Genomic DNA, 19,419 nt, shown 5'->3' with positions numbered 1-19,419 from the left:
ATGAAGCGATTCGGGAGTTCCAAAGTTCGGCAGAGTAGAGGTAAGCCTCAGTATGTCTAAACCTCTTCCAACTTTGTACAAGGTTTTACTTCTTTTGTCTAAGTTCTTGCTCGTACGTTAGTTATCCCGGTCCTAAACTTGAATCACCTTTGTGAATGTTTGTCCTAACGCTGAGTGTACGGGAGCTATTGTGATACGCTCGACCGTAACAATAGGAAGATCTTCCTCCGAGCGGGTGATCGTGCTCGGGGACCGAGGTCCAAACATTCATTTTTGGAAGTTGTATATATAGGCATTCTTAGTGAACACTTCGTTAGCGCGATGCAGGATTTATGTAGTGCCATCTAGTTATGTAATGTGGAGACCGCTACACTGAGTTTTCCAATTAATGGAATCACCATTCCAGCACTTCCAGACGTAGACGTCAATCGTCAAGTAAGATTTATGTTCCCAGAGCCCAGTCTCTAGTCGATCTAAGGCTTCTATTTTTTATTTATAGGTAGGTACTCGTTATTGGTACACTAATACAAAGTAAGAGAAATAAAAGAAGAATAGAAACTAATAAATAGAAGAAAAATACTGTTTCCCAATAATGAAACTAGATGGCGCTCTTTTGATTCCATACAAATCGCACTAAATTTTACTCGAACCAACAGGTAGAATATCTCACTCTAGGCAATGAGGTGGTGTAACATGTTTATAAACTTACGTCAATATAACTACCTGTCTCCAGCCGACGAGCGTTCTTGCCTGGGTGGTCACCGTAGGCGCGGTTGCCCAACATCCCCGCCAGGAGGCGGTGCGCGGTGTTGCGTCGCCTTGGAACTGATACCATTATCGCAATTTGCATCGCGTGCGGTGCTCTTGCTTCATTACCCATTAGTTATCATTCAAACGCTTTCTGCTAATTACCTAACGAGATAGGCGCACGCTTTTTGCTGCCTTCAATAAAAGGAGTCGGTTATCACACAACGCTTCTGTTACATAGGCTATACTAGTTCAGCAGGCAAAGATCAATTAAATTGTTTTTTACGTAAGTATTTACTATATATTGGCGTACTGCTTTCTGAGACCGAGGCCGTGGGTTTGATTCCCACAACTGGAAAATGTTTCTGTGATGAACATAAATATTTTTCAGTGTCTGGGTGTTTGTCTGTATTTTATAAGTATTTATGTATATTATTCATAAAAATATTCATCAGTCAATTTAGTACCCATAACACAAGCTGCGCTTATTTTGGGGCTAGATAAATAGTGAATACAGTTTGTCATAGTACCTACCTTTTGTTGTTCGACGGCCGATTAGCGCAGTGGGCAGCGACCCTGCTTTCTAAGTCCAAGGCCGTGGGTTCGATTCCCACAACTGCAAAATGTTTGTGTGAAATAAACATGAATGTATTTCAGTGTCTGGGTGTTTATATGTTACATATTATATTTATTTATGTATGTTATTCATAAAAATATTCATCAGTCACCTCAGTACCCATAACACAAGCTACTTACAAGGGCTACATGGCAATGTGTGTATTGTCGTAGTATATTTTCGTAGGATGTTTGGCGGCCGATTGGCGCAGTAATGCAATGTGGATTTGACTCTAATTTTTGAAAATATATTTTTATTTGCCTCACATGAAAATATCCTTAGAGTGAAAGCGTAACCACACATAGTATACATTAAATAAAACCTCATACATATTTCATTTTCAGCTTGTATTGTAGTCGCTCGGGCCTGCTTTCTTGTCCCAATTTCCGTAAATTGCATGAAAAGAAAGTAACGTTTCCTTCCGAGTGTCGTACAGGCACCATAAGGCATCACGTCGTAGGTACAGTGCACGTTTCACCAATAAAATATTGTATCGACTCACCCGTATGCATCTATTTATTTTTAGGATTCCGTGCCTCCAAGTAACAAAGGTACTTAGTGAACTTGCTACGCCCTAAACCTTTCGCATTCTGAGAGGAAATCCGTGCCCAGTGCTTTGATAACACTACGCCTGTCCGCCTGTCTGTTTAGACCTTCTGCCTAAGATACGCGTGATACGTCATGATAAAATAATGATCTGTAAATACTGCTGCTGTGAAAAATTGAAATTTCTTAGCCTTCCATTAGATCACGAAGTAAAGGTGAAAATCCGAAAACAATGTAGTCACAGCACTAAATAAATTGATTGTCGTTTTGCAAGAACCTATATATACATTACTATAAGTCCACCAATCCGCATCGGGCCAGCGTCGTGGGCTACGGCCTTAACCCCTTCTAATTATGGGAAGAGACCGTGCCATGTGTGGATCGGTTTTGATATGATGATATATACATTATGTATAGCTGAGGGTTTGTACGGAACCCGGGTGCGCGAGTCCGCCTCGCACTTGACCGGTTTTTTATTATATAGATATCGCGACACCAATGAGCTACACTCTCAAATGATTCAGTCAAAGAACCATTTGTTATAATATGGAGTCGGTATGCAGGTCAGTGGGCGACACGTGATACCAGGCTGTTATAAACAAGAGCTAGTTTTGTTGATGTTTTCCTTTGAAGCAAGTGATATTCAATTGCTCAAAGGAAAACATCAACGCTCAACATGTTGACCTCAACAAAACTCTCTTTGTCGAGGTCAACATATCCATAGCGTTTTAAGCGAAGCGTGCCGAGGATATAGCTGGGTCCTTCCGAAGGGAAGCCAAAGTCCTAACCACAAGGTTACCACCTCTACCTCAAGATGTAAAAAGGAAGACATACTTATTACTTAATCGGTTTTCTGTAGTTACTCCTGTACAGCGAAGGCTGTCGCCCGCGATTTCGTCCGAGTTCATTAAGTACGGTGTTTAACAAATCCCGCGGCAACTGTCAGTTTTCTAAGGAATTTTGTGTAGCTACTTTAATCATGTAGAACTTTTATGTACCCAAGTTATATCAGCGCACGCCTGAGAATGAATTTTATAGGCAAAATTAAACAACTTTAGGTTAGGTTCATACTTCGTTTCTATTGATAAAAATATCTACAGTCGTTGAGGAGCGTATTATTTAATAATAAGCCTATTAATTTAAAGCAAAGATTTTATTCATTTGTACCAAATAAACAAAAAATGTAATGTACTAATATTTTAGACGCTCTTATATTAGTACATTACTTTATGTTATGCTTTGCACCACATTATAAGGCAGTCAAACAGGTTCTTCAGTGCCTTACTTATACTCTCTTTTTACTTTATTCATACAACAACTTGGTTTGGAACATAATGTAATCGTAGCTTAAGTTTCCGAGGTGGGCGTAGCGGCTGGAACGCACTTTTAAACTTTACCTGACGTCGTCACTGTTGTTATTCATCAATGTTGATTTTTTTTTGAATACCTGAAAGCGTGTTGATCTTTAGTTTTATATAATAATAATTTAATTCTGACGTTTCCATCCATAGATTGTTAGTATGTTAGTAACAAATTTTTCCTTAACCACTATTGGTTAGTTTAAATAATTAAAAACAAAAAGTATTATTACTCGCCCTATTGCTACATCCTCACAGTGACGCAATAGGCAGATTGGCGTAGTGGGCAGTGACCCTGCTTTCTGAGTCCAAGGACGTGAGTTCGATTCCCACAACTGGACAATTTTCATGTTATGAGTATGAATGTTTTTCAGTGTCTGTGTTTATCTATATAGGTATTTAAATAAAATAATTCATCAGTTATCTTAGTACCTGTAACACAAGCTACGCTTACTTTGGGACAAGATGGCGATGTGTGTATTGTCGTAGTATATTTATTTATTTAATACTTCTAGATACTAGTTTTAGGTTGTTGAGGGATAATGATGACATGATTAGGACATCCCACCGCTCATCCATCACGAGGGCTAGCTGTATTATATATACGATATGAGTACGAGCATGCAATCTGAACTATTTAATCGGTTTACGCCAGCGGATTGTGTAATGCTCTGGTACTTGATACTATGTACATTACATAAAGCTGGCCATACTGCCTAACTTATGAATGTGAAAGTATGTTTTTTGGTTTGTTCTTTTTACAGGCAGCAATTACCTTGATGTTTTGCCCAGAGATAGTTTAAGGACGGTAGAATAACACAGGCATCGTTTACCCCGGAAAAGCACGCCCTTCCTAAAGTTCCTAAAGCGCAATTTAAATATTACTTTTTCTTCCTTAGATCGCTGAAGAGTGGATATAAAACAACAAAAAAAAATAACCGAATTGATAAAATCCTTCTTTTTTTCGTATCCTGAACTGTTTGGACAATGCAGTACATAGTAGATAATGTAGTATCGCTTAAATCAGTCGGTTCAATCAAAAGGGTTCAATATACTTGAGTATTATGATGTTTTAATCTGTTTATTTCGCCTGCAGGATTAAACATGACTTTAATAATAATTATTAATAATCATTTGTCTGCAAGAATGTTTGTACAATAACAAGATGTTAGTTAACAACACAGTCAGTTTAGAGGACATCACATTCTTTTAAGTGAACAGTGTGCAAATTGTCGAAGAGATCCACAATTTTTAGTGGAATAAAAAAAAGGTTGAGCGCACATAATGACAATACATGGTGGTCAGATCATGTGACGGATGTCGCTTCCACTCAACCGTACTCGCTGGTACTTACCGGGTCCATATATACAGCCGCGCAGTCACTTGAACTTCCTGCTGAACTGGCATCATTAGCACTCATTACGCCAGATTCCTGTGATAACGCGGAGATACACATATTGTTGGCAAATGGCGGATAGTTCAATATAACTTTCATAAACATTTCCAAATCTCTTATATCCTTATTTGTTTTATATAATATTATTTTAATTATCACTCTTCGCTCGGAGCTTAACACTTCTAAAATTAGATTCATTCCAAGTATGTGAGCGTTCGCGCCTGAATCCATAATTGGCGTCATCTTTTCTTCTTCATATTGTTTATTTTTCCCGGCATACAGACCAAAGAGGAAACATACAATTTATATTCAAGCTAATGTAAGTTACTTAATTATGATTATTTAAATAATTATTGTCTAAATTATGATGGTAAATTTTATTTAAATATGTTAGTTTTACAATTTACATTAACATCCGTAAATAACAAATCAAACGCCACTCTTCATATAATGATCTTAATTACTATTATTTTATATATTTAAATAATATCATAAACGTAAATTATATTAACGCGTTAAATAACGTTAACAATATACAGACACGATAAGATAACAGACAAACATATGCAATTCATGAATGTTAAAATATAAAATGTAAATTTTTGATGTTGGAAAAGAGCAACTGCTGAGTTTCTTGCCGGCTTCTTCTCGGTAGAATCTGCCTTCCGAACCGGTAGTAGAGTCACTACACACGGACAGACTTGACGTTTCAAAAGTGCTTGTATTAGGCCTACTTGAAATAAATGAATTTTGAATTTTTTTTTTTTCAATTTAAATGTATGTGTGTCATTTTGTAAAATTGCCTCTTATAAGCTCAATTATGATTATTTAAACGATGGAAGACTGTTTGTTGCGCTAGTCTTGGGGATGGCAGAACCAATTCTTCCTAAGGAATAAACGATCTAATAATATTATTAAAATAATAGATTTTTCCAATATTCTTCGTATAGGTATTATAAGTATTTATGTATTTTATTCATATAAATTATTCATCAGTTACCATAACACATGCTACGCTTACTTTGGGACTAGATGGCGATGTGTGTATTGTCGTAGTATATTTATTTATTAAAAAAGAAAAAAACTAAATTCATTTATTTCAAGTCGGTAGTCCTAATATTATAATACTATTCCCAACTATATATACTATAATACTATTTCGGAAGGCAAATTCTGCCGAAAAGAAGCCGGCAAGAAACTCAGCAGTTGGTCTTTTTCAACGACAACACTTTACAATAATTATTATCAAAGCCGATGAAATTTAATTAAATATATATTTTTTTAATTTTTTTGGTTTCAGTTATATTAAACCCATACCCCTTCTACCCGATGACGTACCGAAACGCTGTATCTTGGTCGGACAGACGACCTTTTCAGGAATCCTAATAGCCTTAGCTTTACTGCGTCGAAGTAAAATGGACCTCATTTTACTCGTGTTAGAGTCGCAAATCTTGTTGTACTACTACTACTGTAAATAACTGTAGTAAAACTTGAGCTTAAGTACTTTAAAAAGATCCATTTTACTTAGGTGTTCATGTATTTCCGTACTCGAAAACGACTCCTCGTTTGCCAGCGACGATTGCGAGCGAACCAATCCTGCTCTAAGGCAACAGACACCGCTGCCGTTCGTTATTATTCAGCGGTGCTCTGCCGCGTAGAGGCTAAATCGTTTCGCAAGCGAGTTGCGCCGGGAGCCTTAACACTTGTATTATTGATATTGACCTCTATCTCAGTACAAATGAACACAATTGAAGTGTCTGTCTGTGCTCTCGAAATTGCTGCTCTTTATTATGAGCGGATTCCATTTCAGTGCGTTGTGAACTAACAGCGACCTGAAATTGCCTAATACAAATTTAACATAAACATTAAACATCACATCCAGTTATCCCTATATATTCATTAATCGTGTATTGGAAACCATTTTGTCAGAAATATGGTCAAGAATATGTTTGAATAAAAGTTTAAACTGATTGAACCTAAATTTTGAATACTCAACTCGTAATGCACATTTATGAGTGTATAAACGATGGAATAACCCAAAATAAAGCATGAAAACTTTTTGGCTGTCATTTTGTAATGACTAATCTTTGGAACGGCTGAATCGATTTGTATATCTGGCACGCACTCCTAAATGGAAATGGATCCCTCCGATTGTATGAAAACCTACCGACAGAAAAATTGTCAAAAACCTAATTCATCCTATTAGTCCTGTTTTTAAATTAAAATCTGCTAATACTTTATGTGTTTAAAATAAAACATTCATATACCTTCGATCACTAATAAAAAGAATGATGGTTGGCAAATACGGATGAAGTCTATACATACATGAACTATGAATATAAAATGTAGCATGCTGACTCAGCAAATCGCTAATAACATTAGTATGAGCAGTGAACAAATCATTTCTTTGAATGGTCGGCTCGCCTTTCCGAGCGATTAAAAAAATATTTTATCTGATTGTTTGCGAAATCGGCACGTTTCGACGACGGAAATGTGTCGATTTAGCGTTGCGACAAAAATTTGATAACGTGCATTAGTCACTTAACTGTATTAGTCACAAGTTGCATTGAGTTCAGCAGTATTCAAAAATGACTGTTTCATGGACCTCAGTAGCTTCTGATAAGAATTTTCTTCCCATACAAAACTCTGATCTGCTTTCCAATCGCGCTGTAATCTAAGAAACCCACCACAGAATTAGTCGAGTGTGTCCACACGTCTTGTGAGTTCCCATCTGACGCTGCCATGTTCATATTACTGGTAGGCACCTAATCAATAGTGACACTTATGTCGTTTCAGTACATCGAAGAGAATGATTTTTTAAGATATAAATTAGGTACAGATAGCAATTATCATGTTGGGCTGAATGTAGGCAAACAGCAAGGCCGGCAAAAGCAGGAGACAATTATATACAGGGTTTAATAAAAAATACCACTCAACTCTCGGCCTCGCAGTTCAGTTCATTAAAATTAACCACGTTTCTACGACTTTTAGACTTAATAAATCATGTTATTTCTGTAAATTGACATTACACTGTAAAATCAAACACGTGATCAGCGAATCAGTCACCATAATCCACTGTTCCTGTTGATGTTACATTACAGAGTAGTAAGAAGTAGAGTATGTATGTAAAATATTGAATATTTTATATCTTATAAACTAACGAGTTTAAAACATAATCGGAGAACAAAAGTTGTTAGTTTTAATCTAAACAACGAAAGGCAGAGAGCTACGAGTATCTGCTATTTTTTATTTAACCCTGTGTAAGGAACAATATTTACGGGTCCACCTGCACAAGCACGGCTTTATTATACTCCCGTTTTTATTACACCTTTGGATATTATTTGCACTTCTCCGCCAATGCTTAAAGAGTTGATAAAGCAATGGGAGAACACACAATTTTATCTTTTCCCCGAGATTAAAAATGGCTCCAGCCCATGCTAGCCGTGCAGGAAAAGATGAGTGGAATAAGAGTTTAATCTGAAGTCATTATGCTTTGACTACTATATAGTATATATACTATGTTCTATAATTAGCCTTAGATATAAGCTGATGTTATCGAGGTGCACTGCTAATCAGTGTAGCGTGCCTCGCTCTGGACGCGAGCTGATGCTTCCGTCCGCTCCTCCACTTAATAATGACACTTAATAGCTATTTGAGATCAACTTATATATCAATTACTTTGTCATAATTGTATCCGGATGTATAAATAACATATAATATTTACGAACTCCAGTCGTCATTTTCTTATACAATAATTATATATCTTTCCTTTGATGTATTTATTACATTTGCTCTTAGACATAATGGTGGTTATTTTAGACAAATTATCAAATAAGACTTTTTAAATGATTCTGACCAGTAAAAAATTAACACCGACTCTGAAGGTCACACTCTACTACGGTCATATTTTGTCTTACTTTCATGTTCGTTAATGATAATTTTGGAAGAATTAACTTTATGTTTAGAGTAAAAAGCTGTCTTGTGACCAACAACTTTTAGCTACTAAATTTATTTCTTCGCCTACCGCTCGAGTTCAAAATTTTACAAGTTACCTTAACCTAGTTATGAAATGGTTCTCCGATGTAGTTTTGTGTAGTATTGCTGTAGTCTCAATGATTAAACACATGGTGCATCTCATTCCAGGCGGGGCGTTCGAGGGCGTGGAGGACCAAGTGTCGCCCTTCGGCTACGGGCGGGGGGAGGGCGTGGACGCGGGCCACGGGGACCCCGAGTGGATCTGCAGCAAGGAGAAGCCGCAGTACGACACGGTGTTCCAGTCGCTCAACCCCATCGATGGCAAAGTCACTGGAGCCGGTACGATCTCCACACGCCCACACACACTGCACTCACACCCGCACATTCGCGCGGCGCTCACACACGACGTCGCCCTCCAGGCTCTGCTCGCCACCACACAGAACTGCTCGCAGCTAACTGAACTCTGCATGCACATTAAAACCCGCACAGACGACGAAAACCACGATCAAACCAGCTTCGACAAAATCGCGGACGTGTTGGCGGTCGCCGCTCGGAACTGCACTAGTATCTCGCAGTTTTTAGTAAACGAATCTTCCGCTAATGTTAGATCGATCTGTGACATTTCTCGATCAGTTTCCATCCATAGCTTGCACGAATCTTTGAGTCCAGATGGATCTATGGAGGACAATGGGGTTTGTTCGGAAACCACCCCAGAATCCGCAGATAAAGAACGAGTTAGTTATAGTAGTGCAGCACGGGAGCCATTTCACAATCCTAATGAAGATATTCCTGTAGAAACACGGAGTTTTTTAAGTGTTTTCGGTCCAATAGTATTTTCGGTTAAGTTCATTTTCCTTTTATTGGTAAACGTGATAACTATAGCGATAGTGTCCCAAGTGCTGTTCATCGGTTTAGTTTATATCTTCTCCGGCCGGCGATACATCGAGTTCACGATTCCGAAGAGTCCAGAGAATTGGTTCGACAAAGCTAAAGCTTTTACTTACGGGGCAGACCGAGAGGTGGTCAGGATCAATACCATCTTTCAGTTGTTCTACCACTACAACGTCATCAAAATACTCAAATATATTACGTCGATATTAGAGATCGCTGATTTGTAAAAAGTTTGCGACTGTTTAGCGAGCACCAAAAAAAATGCTGAAAGAAAAACGAAAGAAACTCATTAATGACTCAATATTTAATAGTGCTCTTGTGAACATGTAAAATTCGATCGGACTCAACAGGCGTGTCGCGCATGCCGATGTGTTCCCGGTTTATGCTAGTTATCCCACGTAGTCGTTCGCTGGTTTCATTGTTTATTCCCGTCTGTGCTGCGCTAGCTTTACTTATAGTTAAAATGCATTTTTCCTATCAATGTTCCTCATATATTTTTGTTGTGTGTGACGTAACCACTGCAGGATAGTCTATAGTATAAGTCGAGGTAAGTATTTATAAAATAAGAGTAACCTACACGTATTCATGAGTTATTATACATACGGATAATAGTCACGCATTCGTGTCTATGAATTCCGGGTGGACTGTAAGCCATAATCACATAACCATGTGTAATAAATAATAAAGGTAGTTAAATAATATACCTACTGCTAGATGTCATGCTTTATGATGAGTAAGAATTGGTCGCTTACGATCTTAGAATATGAAAATCATAATCTCTTTTTATAATTTTTTTATTAGTGTTTTCACCTACACAAAAATTTTCGGAACCGACAGGATTTGAACCTGCGACTCTCGGGCAATCGCGGCCTGAGCGCTTTCACCAATTAAGCTACGGCTCTCCTACCGTCGATGCCGAAATTAGTATATTGCTTTCACATCAGTCTTATAGCGACTGTAGTGTTATCAAGTAGGAAACGTTGCAGTTTCGATCTACTTTTCCAAAGGTCCATATAACAATGAGACACGTTTGAAACAAGAGATGACACATTGCTGTTTTATATTTTTAGTGTTTTTTCCTACACTTGGGGGAATTATCAAATCCTGTCGGTTCCGAAAATTTTTATATGCATTTTAAATTTATAAAATCATAATCTCAATATCCAATTTTGAATCGTTGTTACTTATTAGATAATACGGTACGGTTGCATTTAGATAACATATCAAGATCGGAACGCAGTGTGAGTTCCATCCGTTACATTTATCGCATCCTAACGAAAGCTCATAACCCATATTGAAGCAGCGTAGATGGGGGGAGGTTCTCGTCACCTTAGGCAGGCTGCCTACCGCTATGCTTATTGCTGTGATCCAGTTTGAAGAGCGTGGTAATTACAAGCACTTGAGGGTGGTCGATGCACACAGAGCGCCACTTTGCAGGATGCGTTTCTAGCACGTCCTGCGAATTGTAGCTCTACTTATAGGCGACGGTTTTCTACTTATCATTAGGTCGGCTGTCTGCTGTTCCTTTAAGTGTAAAAAGAAACGACCAGTCAAAATAATATAAGAAAACCTAAGCATTGCCCGTGTTCATTACGATTTTTTACTAATCCCGTGGGCACCGTTTGTTTCCCTGGGATAAAAAGTAGCTTCTGTGTACGTTATTTCATCTAACTCAATGCCGAAAATCAAGTTGATTTGTCAACCCCTCAGTAAGCAACCAATAGACTATTTTTTCTCAGGGGACCTAGCCGTTCCCACGGGATTTGAGTGAGATCGTAGTAATCGTGGAAGAACTGGAGGTATTAGGGTAGCGTCAGCATAACTCGGCGAGCCCTGCTCTGCCACCCCCGCGCCTCACGCCCCCTCTGTCGACAGCCGCCAAGACCGAGATGGTGAAGTCCAAGCTGCCCAACTCCGTGCTGGGCAAGATCTGGAAGCTGTCCGACATCGACAAGGACGGCTTCCTGGACGAGGAGGAGTTCGCGCTGGCCATGCACCTCATCCGCGTCAAGATCGACGGCCACGACCTGCCGCCCGAGCTGCCGCCGCACCTCGTGCCGCCCTCCAAGCGCAACTAGCCGCGCTCACTACACTTGCTCGCTCGCAATCGAGTATCTCGCCATCAGTTTACAATGGTTCTTATTCGTGTATTGTGTTAATGTTCGGATAGGGCGTTTGGAAAATAAAAATCAGAAGTACGGGATCTGCGACTCTAAAGCGAGCGAAATAAGTCTCATTTTACTTTGACGGTAGTTGGTTAAAAAAGTGATACAGTAGTTTGATTTTTTTGCAAATGTTGACATCGCCTAGATAGCGTCGCGGGTTGAGGCGAGGACCCGTCCTTGTGACCGTAAATCGATCGTTTCCTCCGCTTCGCCGGACCTCTGTATGACTTATTCTTACTCTGTGTTAGTCTTTTTCATTGAGCACAGGGATTCAGAGCTTAACTACGCTGCTTAAAGGTCCTAAAACTTATTAACACCCACTAACTATCAAAGTTAGTGGGTGTAAATAGGTTTTTAACATTAGTTGGTCTAAGCTCTCATTCTTAGTATTCCGAGCGAGTATGTATTGTAGTGCGACATTGTAAGACATTGTAATTGACGATGTTCGTCATATACACTATGGTAAGGACATCAATTCTATACAACCAATTTTTATTTTTCTGTCCGTCCGGATTTTTTTCGACGATTTTTTATTTCGAAAAGTATCAAAACTCGTACTAGCGATATAAACTCGTTGCGATAACATTTGCAAACGCTTGATTTTGTTTATTCTGGACTGTAAATACTTCACTCCGAGAAAAAGGTACCTACTGAATAATAATGCCTGTTTTTTGGGATTTTTGTTTGGGCTTTGAACGCACACCCTTCACTTTGTATTGCGACCTGTGGCGGCGGAGGCTGCGAGGTGACAGGACTCTGTCAAATTATCCATTGTTAGTGACACTCATAGAAATCTTATTAAAAAGACATTAGAAGTTTTGTGTACGCGTCACCTGGTTCGAGAACGAGGCTCAGAGCACTCGAATGTTAACAAAAAGTTTCGTATCAGTTAAGACTTTATTGTGATTTTTAAACTACATTGCCTCTTACGCTCTAAAAGTTTACACCGTTATGAAAACAGAAATGAATGACTCACAGCGCATGCGCGTACGCGTAGTGGCCGCTGGGCGCCGTCTAAAGGACATTTCTATTGTCTTTTTATAAAGATTACTATGGTGACACTGCGTTTTAAAGTATCATCACGATCAGCTCTAACCACACGATGCAGGTCCCATTTTATACAAAAAAGATATATATATAACGTACAAAGTACGCGTAAATTTCAGACTTATATAAATGTACAGCTTTCAAAGCTGGACATTTTAATGGGTCCATAATCGTGTGGTGCAAGCCTTATTTGTAGAACAAAACATGGATATTATTCGCTTGCAATGTAATATCATAATAACTGTGCAATAATACGTGCATTGCGTATGAAAACCGAACGGATCGCGTAGCGTTCGGAAAAGAGAAATTGTATTAGAATCGCTTGAAGCTACTTGTTCTTATGAATTGTTCAATAGTTATATTTTAGTAAATTAAATCTTAATTGTTATTACGTTTCTAATGTTTAGCTTTACTCAGCGCGGACTGAAGGGAACAATACACTGAGATATTATCAAAAACGCACTTGAATAAAAGAGTACACTTTTATTGTAAACCACAAAAAATGCAGAAAATAGAATATAAACAAATCAATACTATGCATACATTTCTGTAAATTCCACAATGCATTCAAATACACAGTGAAATTTACAGAAATGTAAGACCGAAGAATAGAAGTGGAAATAAAGGCTGGTCAATAATAGACTCTTCAGGAAGTATGGTGGAATCGATAAAAGCTCCGGCTTAGGGTTTGAAATGCGTTCTGAAAATTTCATTGGTGTTTATTGATTTATTTATTCTAAATTAGTGAGTTTGTGGTCTGAAATATCTATTTTTCATTCCAAAAGAACTCGAAATGGAATTCAGTTTTAGTAAACTAGTCGTACTAGGGGTCAAGGTAGTACAGCTTTCTATCCCATATTTGTTTTCGGACGCGAGATGATTTCCCTTCAGTCCGGGGCTACAGTTAATTTATTGCGGGGGCGACTCGTTGGTGCTTCAGAACTTTGAGCTGGCCACTGATTCTGTATGATTGAGCTAGTCACTAAACGTTAAACCAGCAATCTTGACGTCACTTCATACATCTGTCGAAGTTGACGTCACTCACTGCATTAAGTGACGAGTGTTTGGACGTCACACAGAATCAGCGCCGGGTATTTGATAAAACAATACTTATTACTACTCGTCATTATAATATATTCTATAAGTCCATTGTCTTTAAATTAAATTATAATTATATTGTCATTTCATTCGATATGTTTTAGATAATTTATGTTATGCATGCTCGTCCGTTGACATTTATTTACTTTTAAATTTTGTAACAAACCAATATTTTGTATGTTGTTCCTATTAGCGATGCTTTCGATATTCAAGTTTAATATTCACTTGTTTAATCGTATACGGTACGCTGCATTTGGTGTGGCCCCTTAATCGTTGAGACTTCTTAATTTAACACGTCCTTAACTTTAGAGATGCCGCAAATAGCCGTTAGCAAATCCTTTTGGAGTGATGATTCGACATCAAACACGATAATATAATTGATGAATAAATCTGACCTGTTTGTGAAATTGATGAATAAATGTCCGCCGTGCCTCGTCCACAACATTCGAATTCGAAAAACGAATTATATTCATATTAGCATCTAACATTTTACGTAAAACGTTTTGTGTTTTTTTACTTATGAGGAGTGTCCTCAAATACTTTGTTTTCCTTCTTTAATTACAGACCAATATAAATTGACCATACGAACCTACTGAGAAAAACTATTATTCACTATTCAACAAACAATGAATTGTTATCCATAATCAGGGCATCTTTACTCTTAACTTTAGTTGTGGTGTTAAATTTGACAGAACTTGTATAAAGAACAGTTGAACTTGGCGTCATAATACATTCTGCGGGTAGTTACGACACAGAAGTGCTAGTTCAGCTCAAGGTACACTATTCTCTACGTTAATCGGACTACAAATAATATAATAAGTAATTTAGAATAATAATGTACTTCGAAACAATTATTGACGCCTGTTAGCAGCTAGCACGTCAAAATATATCTAGGAACACACTGTGACGTGTTCACTCGAAGTATACATGAGGAAAATGTAAACAGTAAAACAATTAAAAGAATTATAGACCGCCCACTCATCTAAAAATCTTCCCAGTACGAACTGCATTAAGATCAAAACAGTAGTTCTTTGGGAAATCTGTAACAGATGCGCATAAAATAGTAACCTTTTGGCATCACTCGCTGGTGGTTACTTGAGGAAAAAGGCAATGTTTAGAGCTGCCAATTTAAAGATACGAGTACAGCTGAATTAGCACCGGGGTCCAGTTCCAAAAATTTATGTTTTTAATGCATTGCTTTGTACTTAGTCGCGTACGTGTCTGTAGACGTGGCAATTTGTAAAAGCTCCATTTTGGATGATAGTTTAGTTTTCTTATTTTATAACAATTCCGGTACGACGGGACTCGACCCCGCATCGCTCTGGCTACCACGTTCAAAATGCCCTTCGTTCTAAAAATCTGCCAACGATCTGTCTACTAAAGCTGGGAGAATTGGCTCAATCACGTGTTAAGTCAAATCTAATCTAAGTTCAATAACAGTATCAAACTCCAAAGTTAATGTTGTTTCTAACTCGTGACTTAGCTGGCATTGATTTAGTACCTAGTTCATTGTCGCAGTGCCTTGTTCAGTGTGATAAGTTTTTTTGTAAGATTCGAGCGGAACCTGTGAAGCTTGTTCTCGGAAATTTATCTACGACTCTTTTAGTAACCTAGTACGGTACGGTCTTGTGCAAGCTGTCAGATTTTCCTGCCTTAATATTAAACTGATTTGACAAATTTTATAAGTTGTATGTAAGTTTTTCACTCTTTCATAATATAAGAACTGTCAATTTGGAAGCCATAAATGGTAAGAGTTACAATTTGCATGTCAAAGGGAATATGTTGTATGGTTTGATTTAACGAGGGGGGAGGGAGGGGTTACTTAGGCATGGTAGGCTCGCTGGAACTCTGTGGGAGGTATATTTGTAAATATGGAGATTTGGATGTGATTTCAATGTTTTGGAATGTATTTTTATGGCATTATGTTGAGTGGTGACGGCCCGTAGTCCAATCGGTTACGGAATAGGACTGGCCATCGCCGCTGAATGAAACGCTTAATGTTTTTACATTTGCTACTGTGTGTACATAAATAAAGAATAATATGTAAATGTATTTATCAAATTATACACAGAGTGTAATAAATAGTTAAGAAAATAGCTTTAGTTTCATTGGACCTGTTGATCTCTCGGTTTTGTGGAGCCTTTTTAAAAATTGAGCAACACTGTTCTTCGGGCGCTGCCTGTTTGCAGACGTAAAAAATGCGTCTAGACAAGTCTCCTTGATGATACGCAGGCAGAATACGCCGTTTCGGTTCAGATTATCAAGGGGCTGCTGACAGAAATGTACCCTTAGTACAAGGTTTGTTCGCTCGCAGTAGTTAATAGTAAGACCTAAGAGTTCGTGGAACATTTCTATAGTCGTGGACAGCTCATTAGGCATTCAAATTAGGCGATGCCTAGGGTTAGTGAAAACTGATAAGAGCTAATGACAGTAGATCCATTTTGCCTTGAGGGTTTATAATTTGACATGCGGAAGCGACTCAAATATTGTACTACGGCGACACTAACTATATAATCGGAGTAAAGTGAGGGAGAAAGCGTCCAGAAAAGGTTCTATATATGGATCGGATCGAACAGTGGCAAATACCTGGACCTTAAGAAAAAACACAAAAAACTACAGTAGCTGATACTAGGTGCCAATACACAAAACAGTCATCAATAAATAAGTTTTGTTGTATTTTTGAAATTTATTACATATCAATCAAATATCTATACCTTAGCTAGGAATATATCAGTAAGTCAGTAACATTTAGCCTTCAGTTTAAAATGTTTTGATATTTTATAAAGATATATTTATTTCCTAAATATTGCATCTATAACAATCCCTGTTAAACCCTTATTCTTCACAATTTCTCCTAACCTTAGATATTTAATTCTCGCCAAACAAAATAAAAAATAAATAACCCACAGAATAAAACAAAAAACTTTTAGCAAGGTGTGAATGGGCACATATACCTATTCTATGTGTATTTCAAATAGTGTGTAGGTAATTCAATTTGAGCTCTGATTCTCTGTTTAATCTTCCTTGTTTTTAGGCACACATTGCAAACATCTGGACTGCCCTTCTGGCTTCCCCCACCACCAAAGCTTCCTTCAAATCAAGAGTTTATATCTTTTAAGTAAGTGCGCTCCACCATAAAATGCACCATCACATACCATATGTTGTAGAACTTGCAACCAAGCACTAATCTATAGATAACTTAAAACTGAAACAAAGTTTGTGGCATAGAAATTGGGTCCTTGAATAAAGAACTGTCATCATGTATGACACAAAAATTGCAACTTGCATAAGACTAAAAAATCATGAGAATCAGGGCCCAAAAAGAATCAAATAGCTTTGTAACACAAATGATGTCCCAGTTGTAGCAAGAATATAATTTTGTCACATCACACAACAAATTGTATATAAATTTATATTTAAAACAGTTGAAAAGTGAATACTGCAGAAGGAGCCCAGGTATTCTATTATAATAAAGGTGGCTCAAGAATGTATTTCAGTTTTATTATGTTTTCCTGGTGGCACTTTTGTTAGCCTACTTTGGAAAAGTTACTAATGTGGTAGAGAGTAATTAAATATTAGTAATATGTGGAAAATATAACCACATCCTGCCTGTCTCTCCAAAATTGACTAGTATTTCTGCTCCAAACATGAAGATTTATAACAAACAAAGCTCACAGCTGTGATGCGTGAAGCCGCTGTAGGCATACTTCTAAGTGTTTCATGTTTCATCATAATCAGATGAATAGTGTATGGTAATTATGTCTACAATAAGTTCTATTAAGAACTGTAACTCCTCCAACAGTATTCATTGTTCCAAGTTTCAAATTAAAAGCTGATTGTCCCTGGTTTGGCAATCATCGTGTAAATATAAAATTTAATTAGACTTCATATATTGTGTTCACTGCGAGGGCGGCGCAGGGTTGCCCCCCGCCCCCCCCGCGCCCCCCGCGCCGGGCGGGCGCATCTGGCGCCGCAGCTGCTCCACGAGGTCGGGGTTGGCGGACTGCATGTGCTGCGCCAGAGCTTGGCCCGCTTCTAATAGAGCATTCATGCCCACTGGGGCGGCGCCCGGAGCGGCGCCGTTTCCTGCCGGCGGCGTGGTGGTGGTCATCAGTCCGGAAATTAGGTTCTGCATGTTAGGGTCGGACAACATTTCAGTGGCCATGCTGAGCAGCGCAGGGTTTTGAAGTAAGCCGCCCAAATCGAGACGCCGTTCGCCTCCAGGCGAGGCAAGCCGCTCTTCAGCTAGACGCAAATTCTGCTTATAAGATTCATTGTCGGGCTCCAACTGTGCGGCGCGCGCGAACGCTGTGCGCGCTTCGGCGTGGCGATCCAATGCGGTCAGTGCAATGCCCAGGCGGCCATGAGCCTTGCCGTAGTTAGGTTGTAAAGCCAGAGCGGCTGTGCAGTCTGCCACGGCTGCCTCATGTGTGCCCAGCTTGAATGAATAAGAAATGCTTTATTGATCACAAAGTAGGCTTGCTGTGTAACTACTCAAGGTATTTGAACCATGATGACCAAGTATGTAAGTAATGATGGTCTACAACAGAACAAAATCTTTGCAATAATTCTATTTGTCATTTGATTGGTGACTGCTTTCACCTCTGCTTTATACCCCAAGTCCTTCAGGATAGATGGTGCAGTGGCGATAACCCAAAGTCTCGGGATTGATCCAGTGGCGTGCACAGGGTTTTCGACCAGGGTATGCATAAAGAAGGAAAATGGAAAAATCCTTCCCCTTTATGAGTAATACAAAATTTTTAGGGTATGCAGTGCTTCTGTGCATGTATGAAGTGCACGCCACTGGATTGATCCCAGCCAGTTCAGGCATTTATAATTATTATAGAATTTTCTTTGTGGTCTAGTTGGAAGCTCGGGCAGTACTAGTTACCAATTAGGATATTATTAGTGACAATTAGACATATTGGGTATAATATAAATGCCATACGCCGCCGATGCTAAACCGTTAGCATCTTATGTGTCATCACCAAATGATATTGCAGGAAAGGGTTAACTTGTAGTGGAATTTTCCTGGAATATCTATTAAAGTGGACAGCTCCTAATTAAAATGATCGAGGTCAAAATGCATACCTTGAAATGCGCGGCGGCACGGTTGCAGAAGTACACCGAGTTGCGCGGGTCCAGCTCTATTGCGCGCGTGTACTTGGCGAGCGCTTCGCGGTGGCGCTCCGCCTTCATGAGCTCGTTGCCTTCGTTCTTAAGTCGCTCAGCCTCGTCGCGGTCGGCCGGCGCCGGCGCGCCCTTCTGCTGGCGCACTAGCTGCAGCAGGTCCAGGCCGCGCGCTAGCTCGTCCGCAGTCAGCTCGAAGGCAGTCTCGATACACTGGACGCCGACTTCCACACTCTCCCTAGAGTCAACACTCAACGACTCGCCCTCCAGCTGTTGTTTTAGAAAGTTAACTATGCTCGCCGCCACAATTTTTATTTCGGACATTTTTCTGACCCACGAGTACCAACGTAGTTCAAATAAAATAAAAATTAGTTCAAATCGGTAAACCTCAATACCTATTGCTTGCACCACAGACAAGTTGACAAGTCAGACGAATGACATTTGCAAAAT

General features: G+C 38.9%; 2 protein-coding genes across 3 annotated transcripts in view; one reads left to right on the top strand and one right to left on the bottom strand.

Annotated features, from left to right (window-relative positions):
* LOC120633738 (EH domain-containing protein 1) overlaps nucleotides 1–15,935 on the top strand; it is a 45,246-nt gene extending 29,311 nt beyond the window's left edge. For both annotated transcript variants that reach the window (XM_039904066.1, XM_039904067.1), the window contains 2 exons: nucleotides 8,807–8,977; nucleotides 11,405–15,935. In XM_039904066.1, the coding sequence (XP_039760000.1) occupies nucleotides 8,807–8,977; nucleotides 11,405–11,607 (374 nt within the window). In that variant the 3' untranslated portion in view covers nucleotides 11,608–15,935. The remainder of the gene's footprint in view (nucleotides 1–8,806; nucleotides 8,978–11,404) is intronic.
* A 572-nt stretch (nucleotides 15,936–16,507) lies between these two features.
* Nucleotides 16,508–19,419, bottom strand: LOC120633739 (small glutamine-rich tetratricopeptide repeat-containing protein alpha-like). Its single transcript, XM_039904068.1, has 2 exons — nucleotides 18,931–19,419; nucleotides 16,508–18,277 (listed from the first exon to the last, which is right to left on the bottom strand). The coding sequence occupies exons 1-2, from the start codon at nucleotides 19,291–19,293 to the stop codon at nucleotides 17,738–17,740; spliced, it is 903 nt and encodes a 300-aa protein (XP_039760002.1). The 5' UTR covers nucleotides 19,294–19,419; the 3' UTR covers nucleotides 16,508–17,737.

Source organism: Pararge aegeria, chromosome 22, assembly GCF_905163445.1.
Source record: "Pararge aegeria chromosome 22, ilParAegt1.1, whole genome shotgun sequence".
Taxonomy (NCBI): Eukaryota; Metazoa; Arthropoda; class Insecta; order Lepidoptera; family Nymphalidae; genus Pararge; species Pararge aegeria.
The sequence above is the reverse complement of the archived record's forward strand: the minus strand, read 5'-3'. Positions and strand labels throughout refer to the sequence as shown.

Bases quoted from the DNA above. Each gene is read 5' to 3' on its own strand.
- LOC120633739 (XM_039904068.1), bottom strand. From the start codon at position 19,293: ATGTCCGAAATAAAAATTGTGGCGGCGAGCATAGTTAACTTTCTAAAA. The intron at 18,278-18,930 runs GTATGCATTTTG...TATTCATTCAAG, and splicing joins GTGCCGCCGCGCATTTCAAG to CTGGGCACACATGAGGCAGC.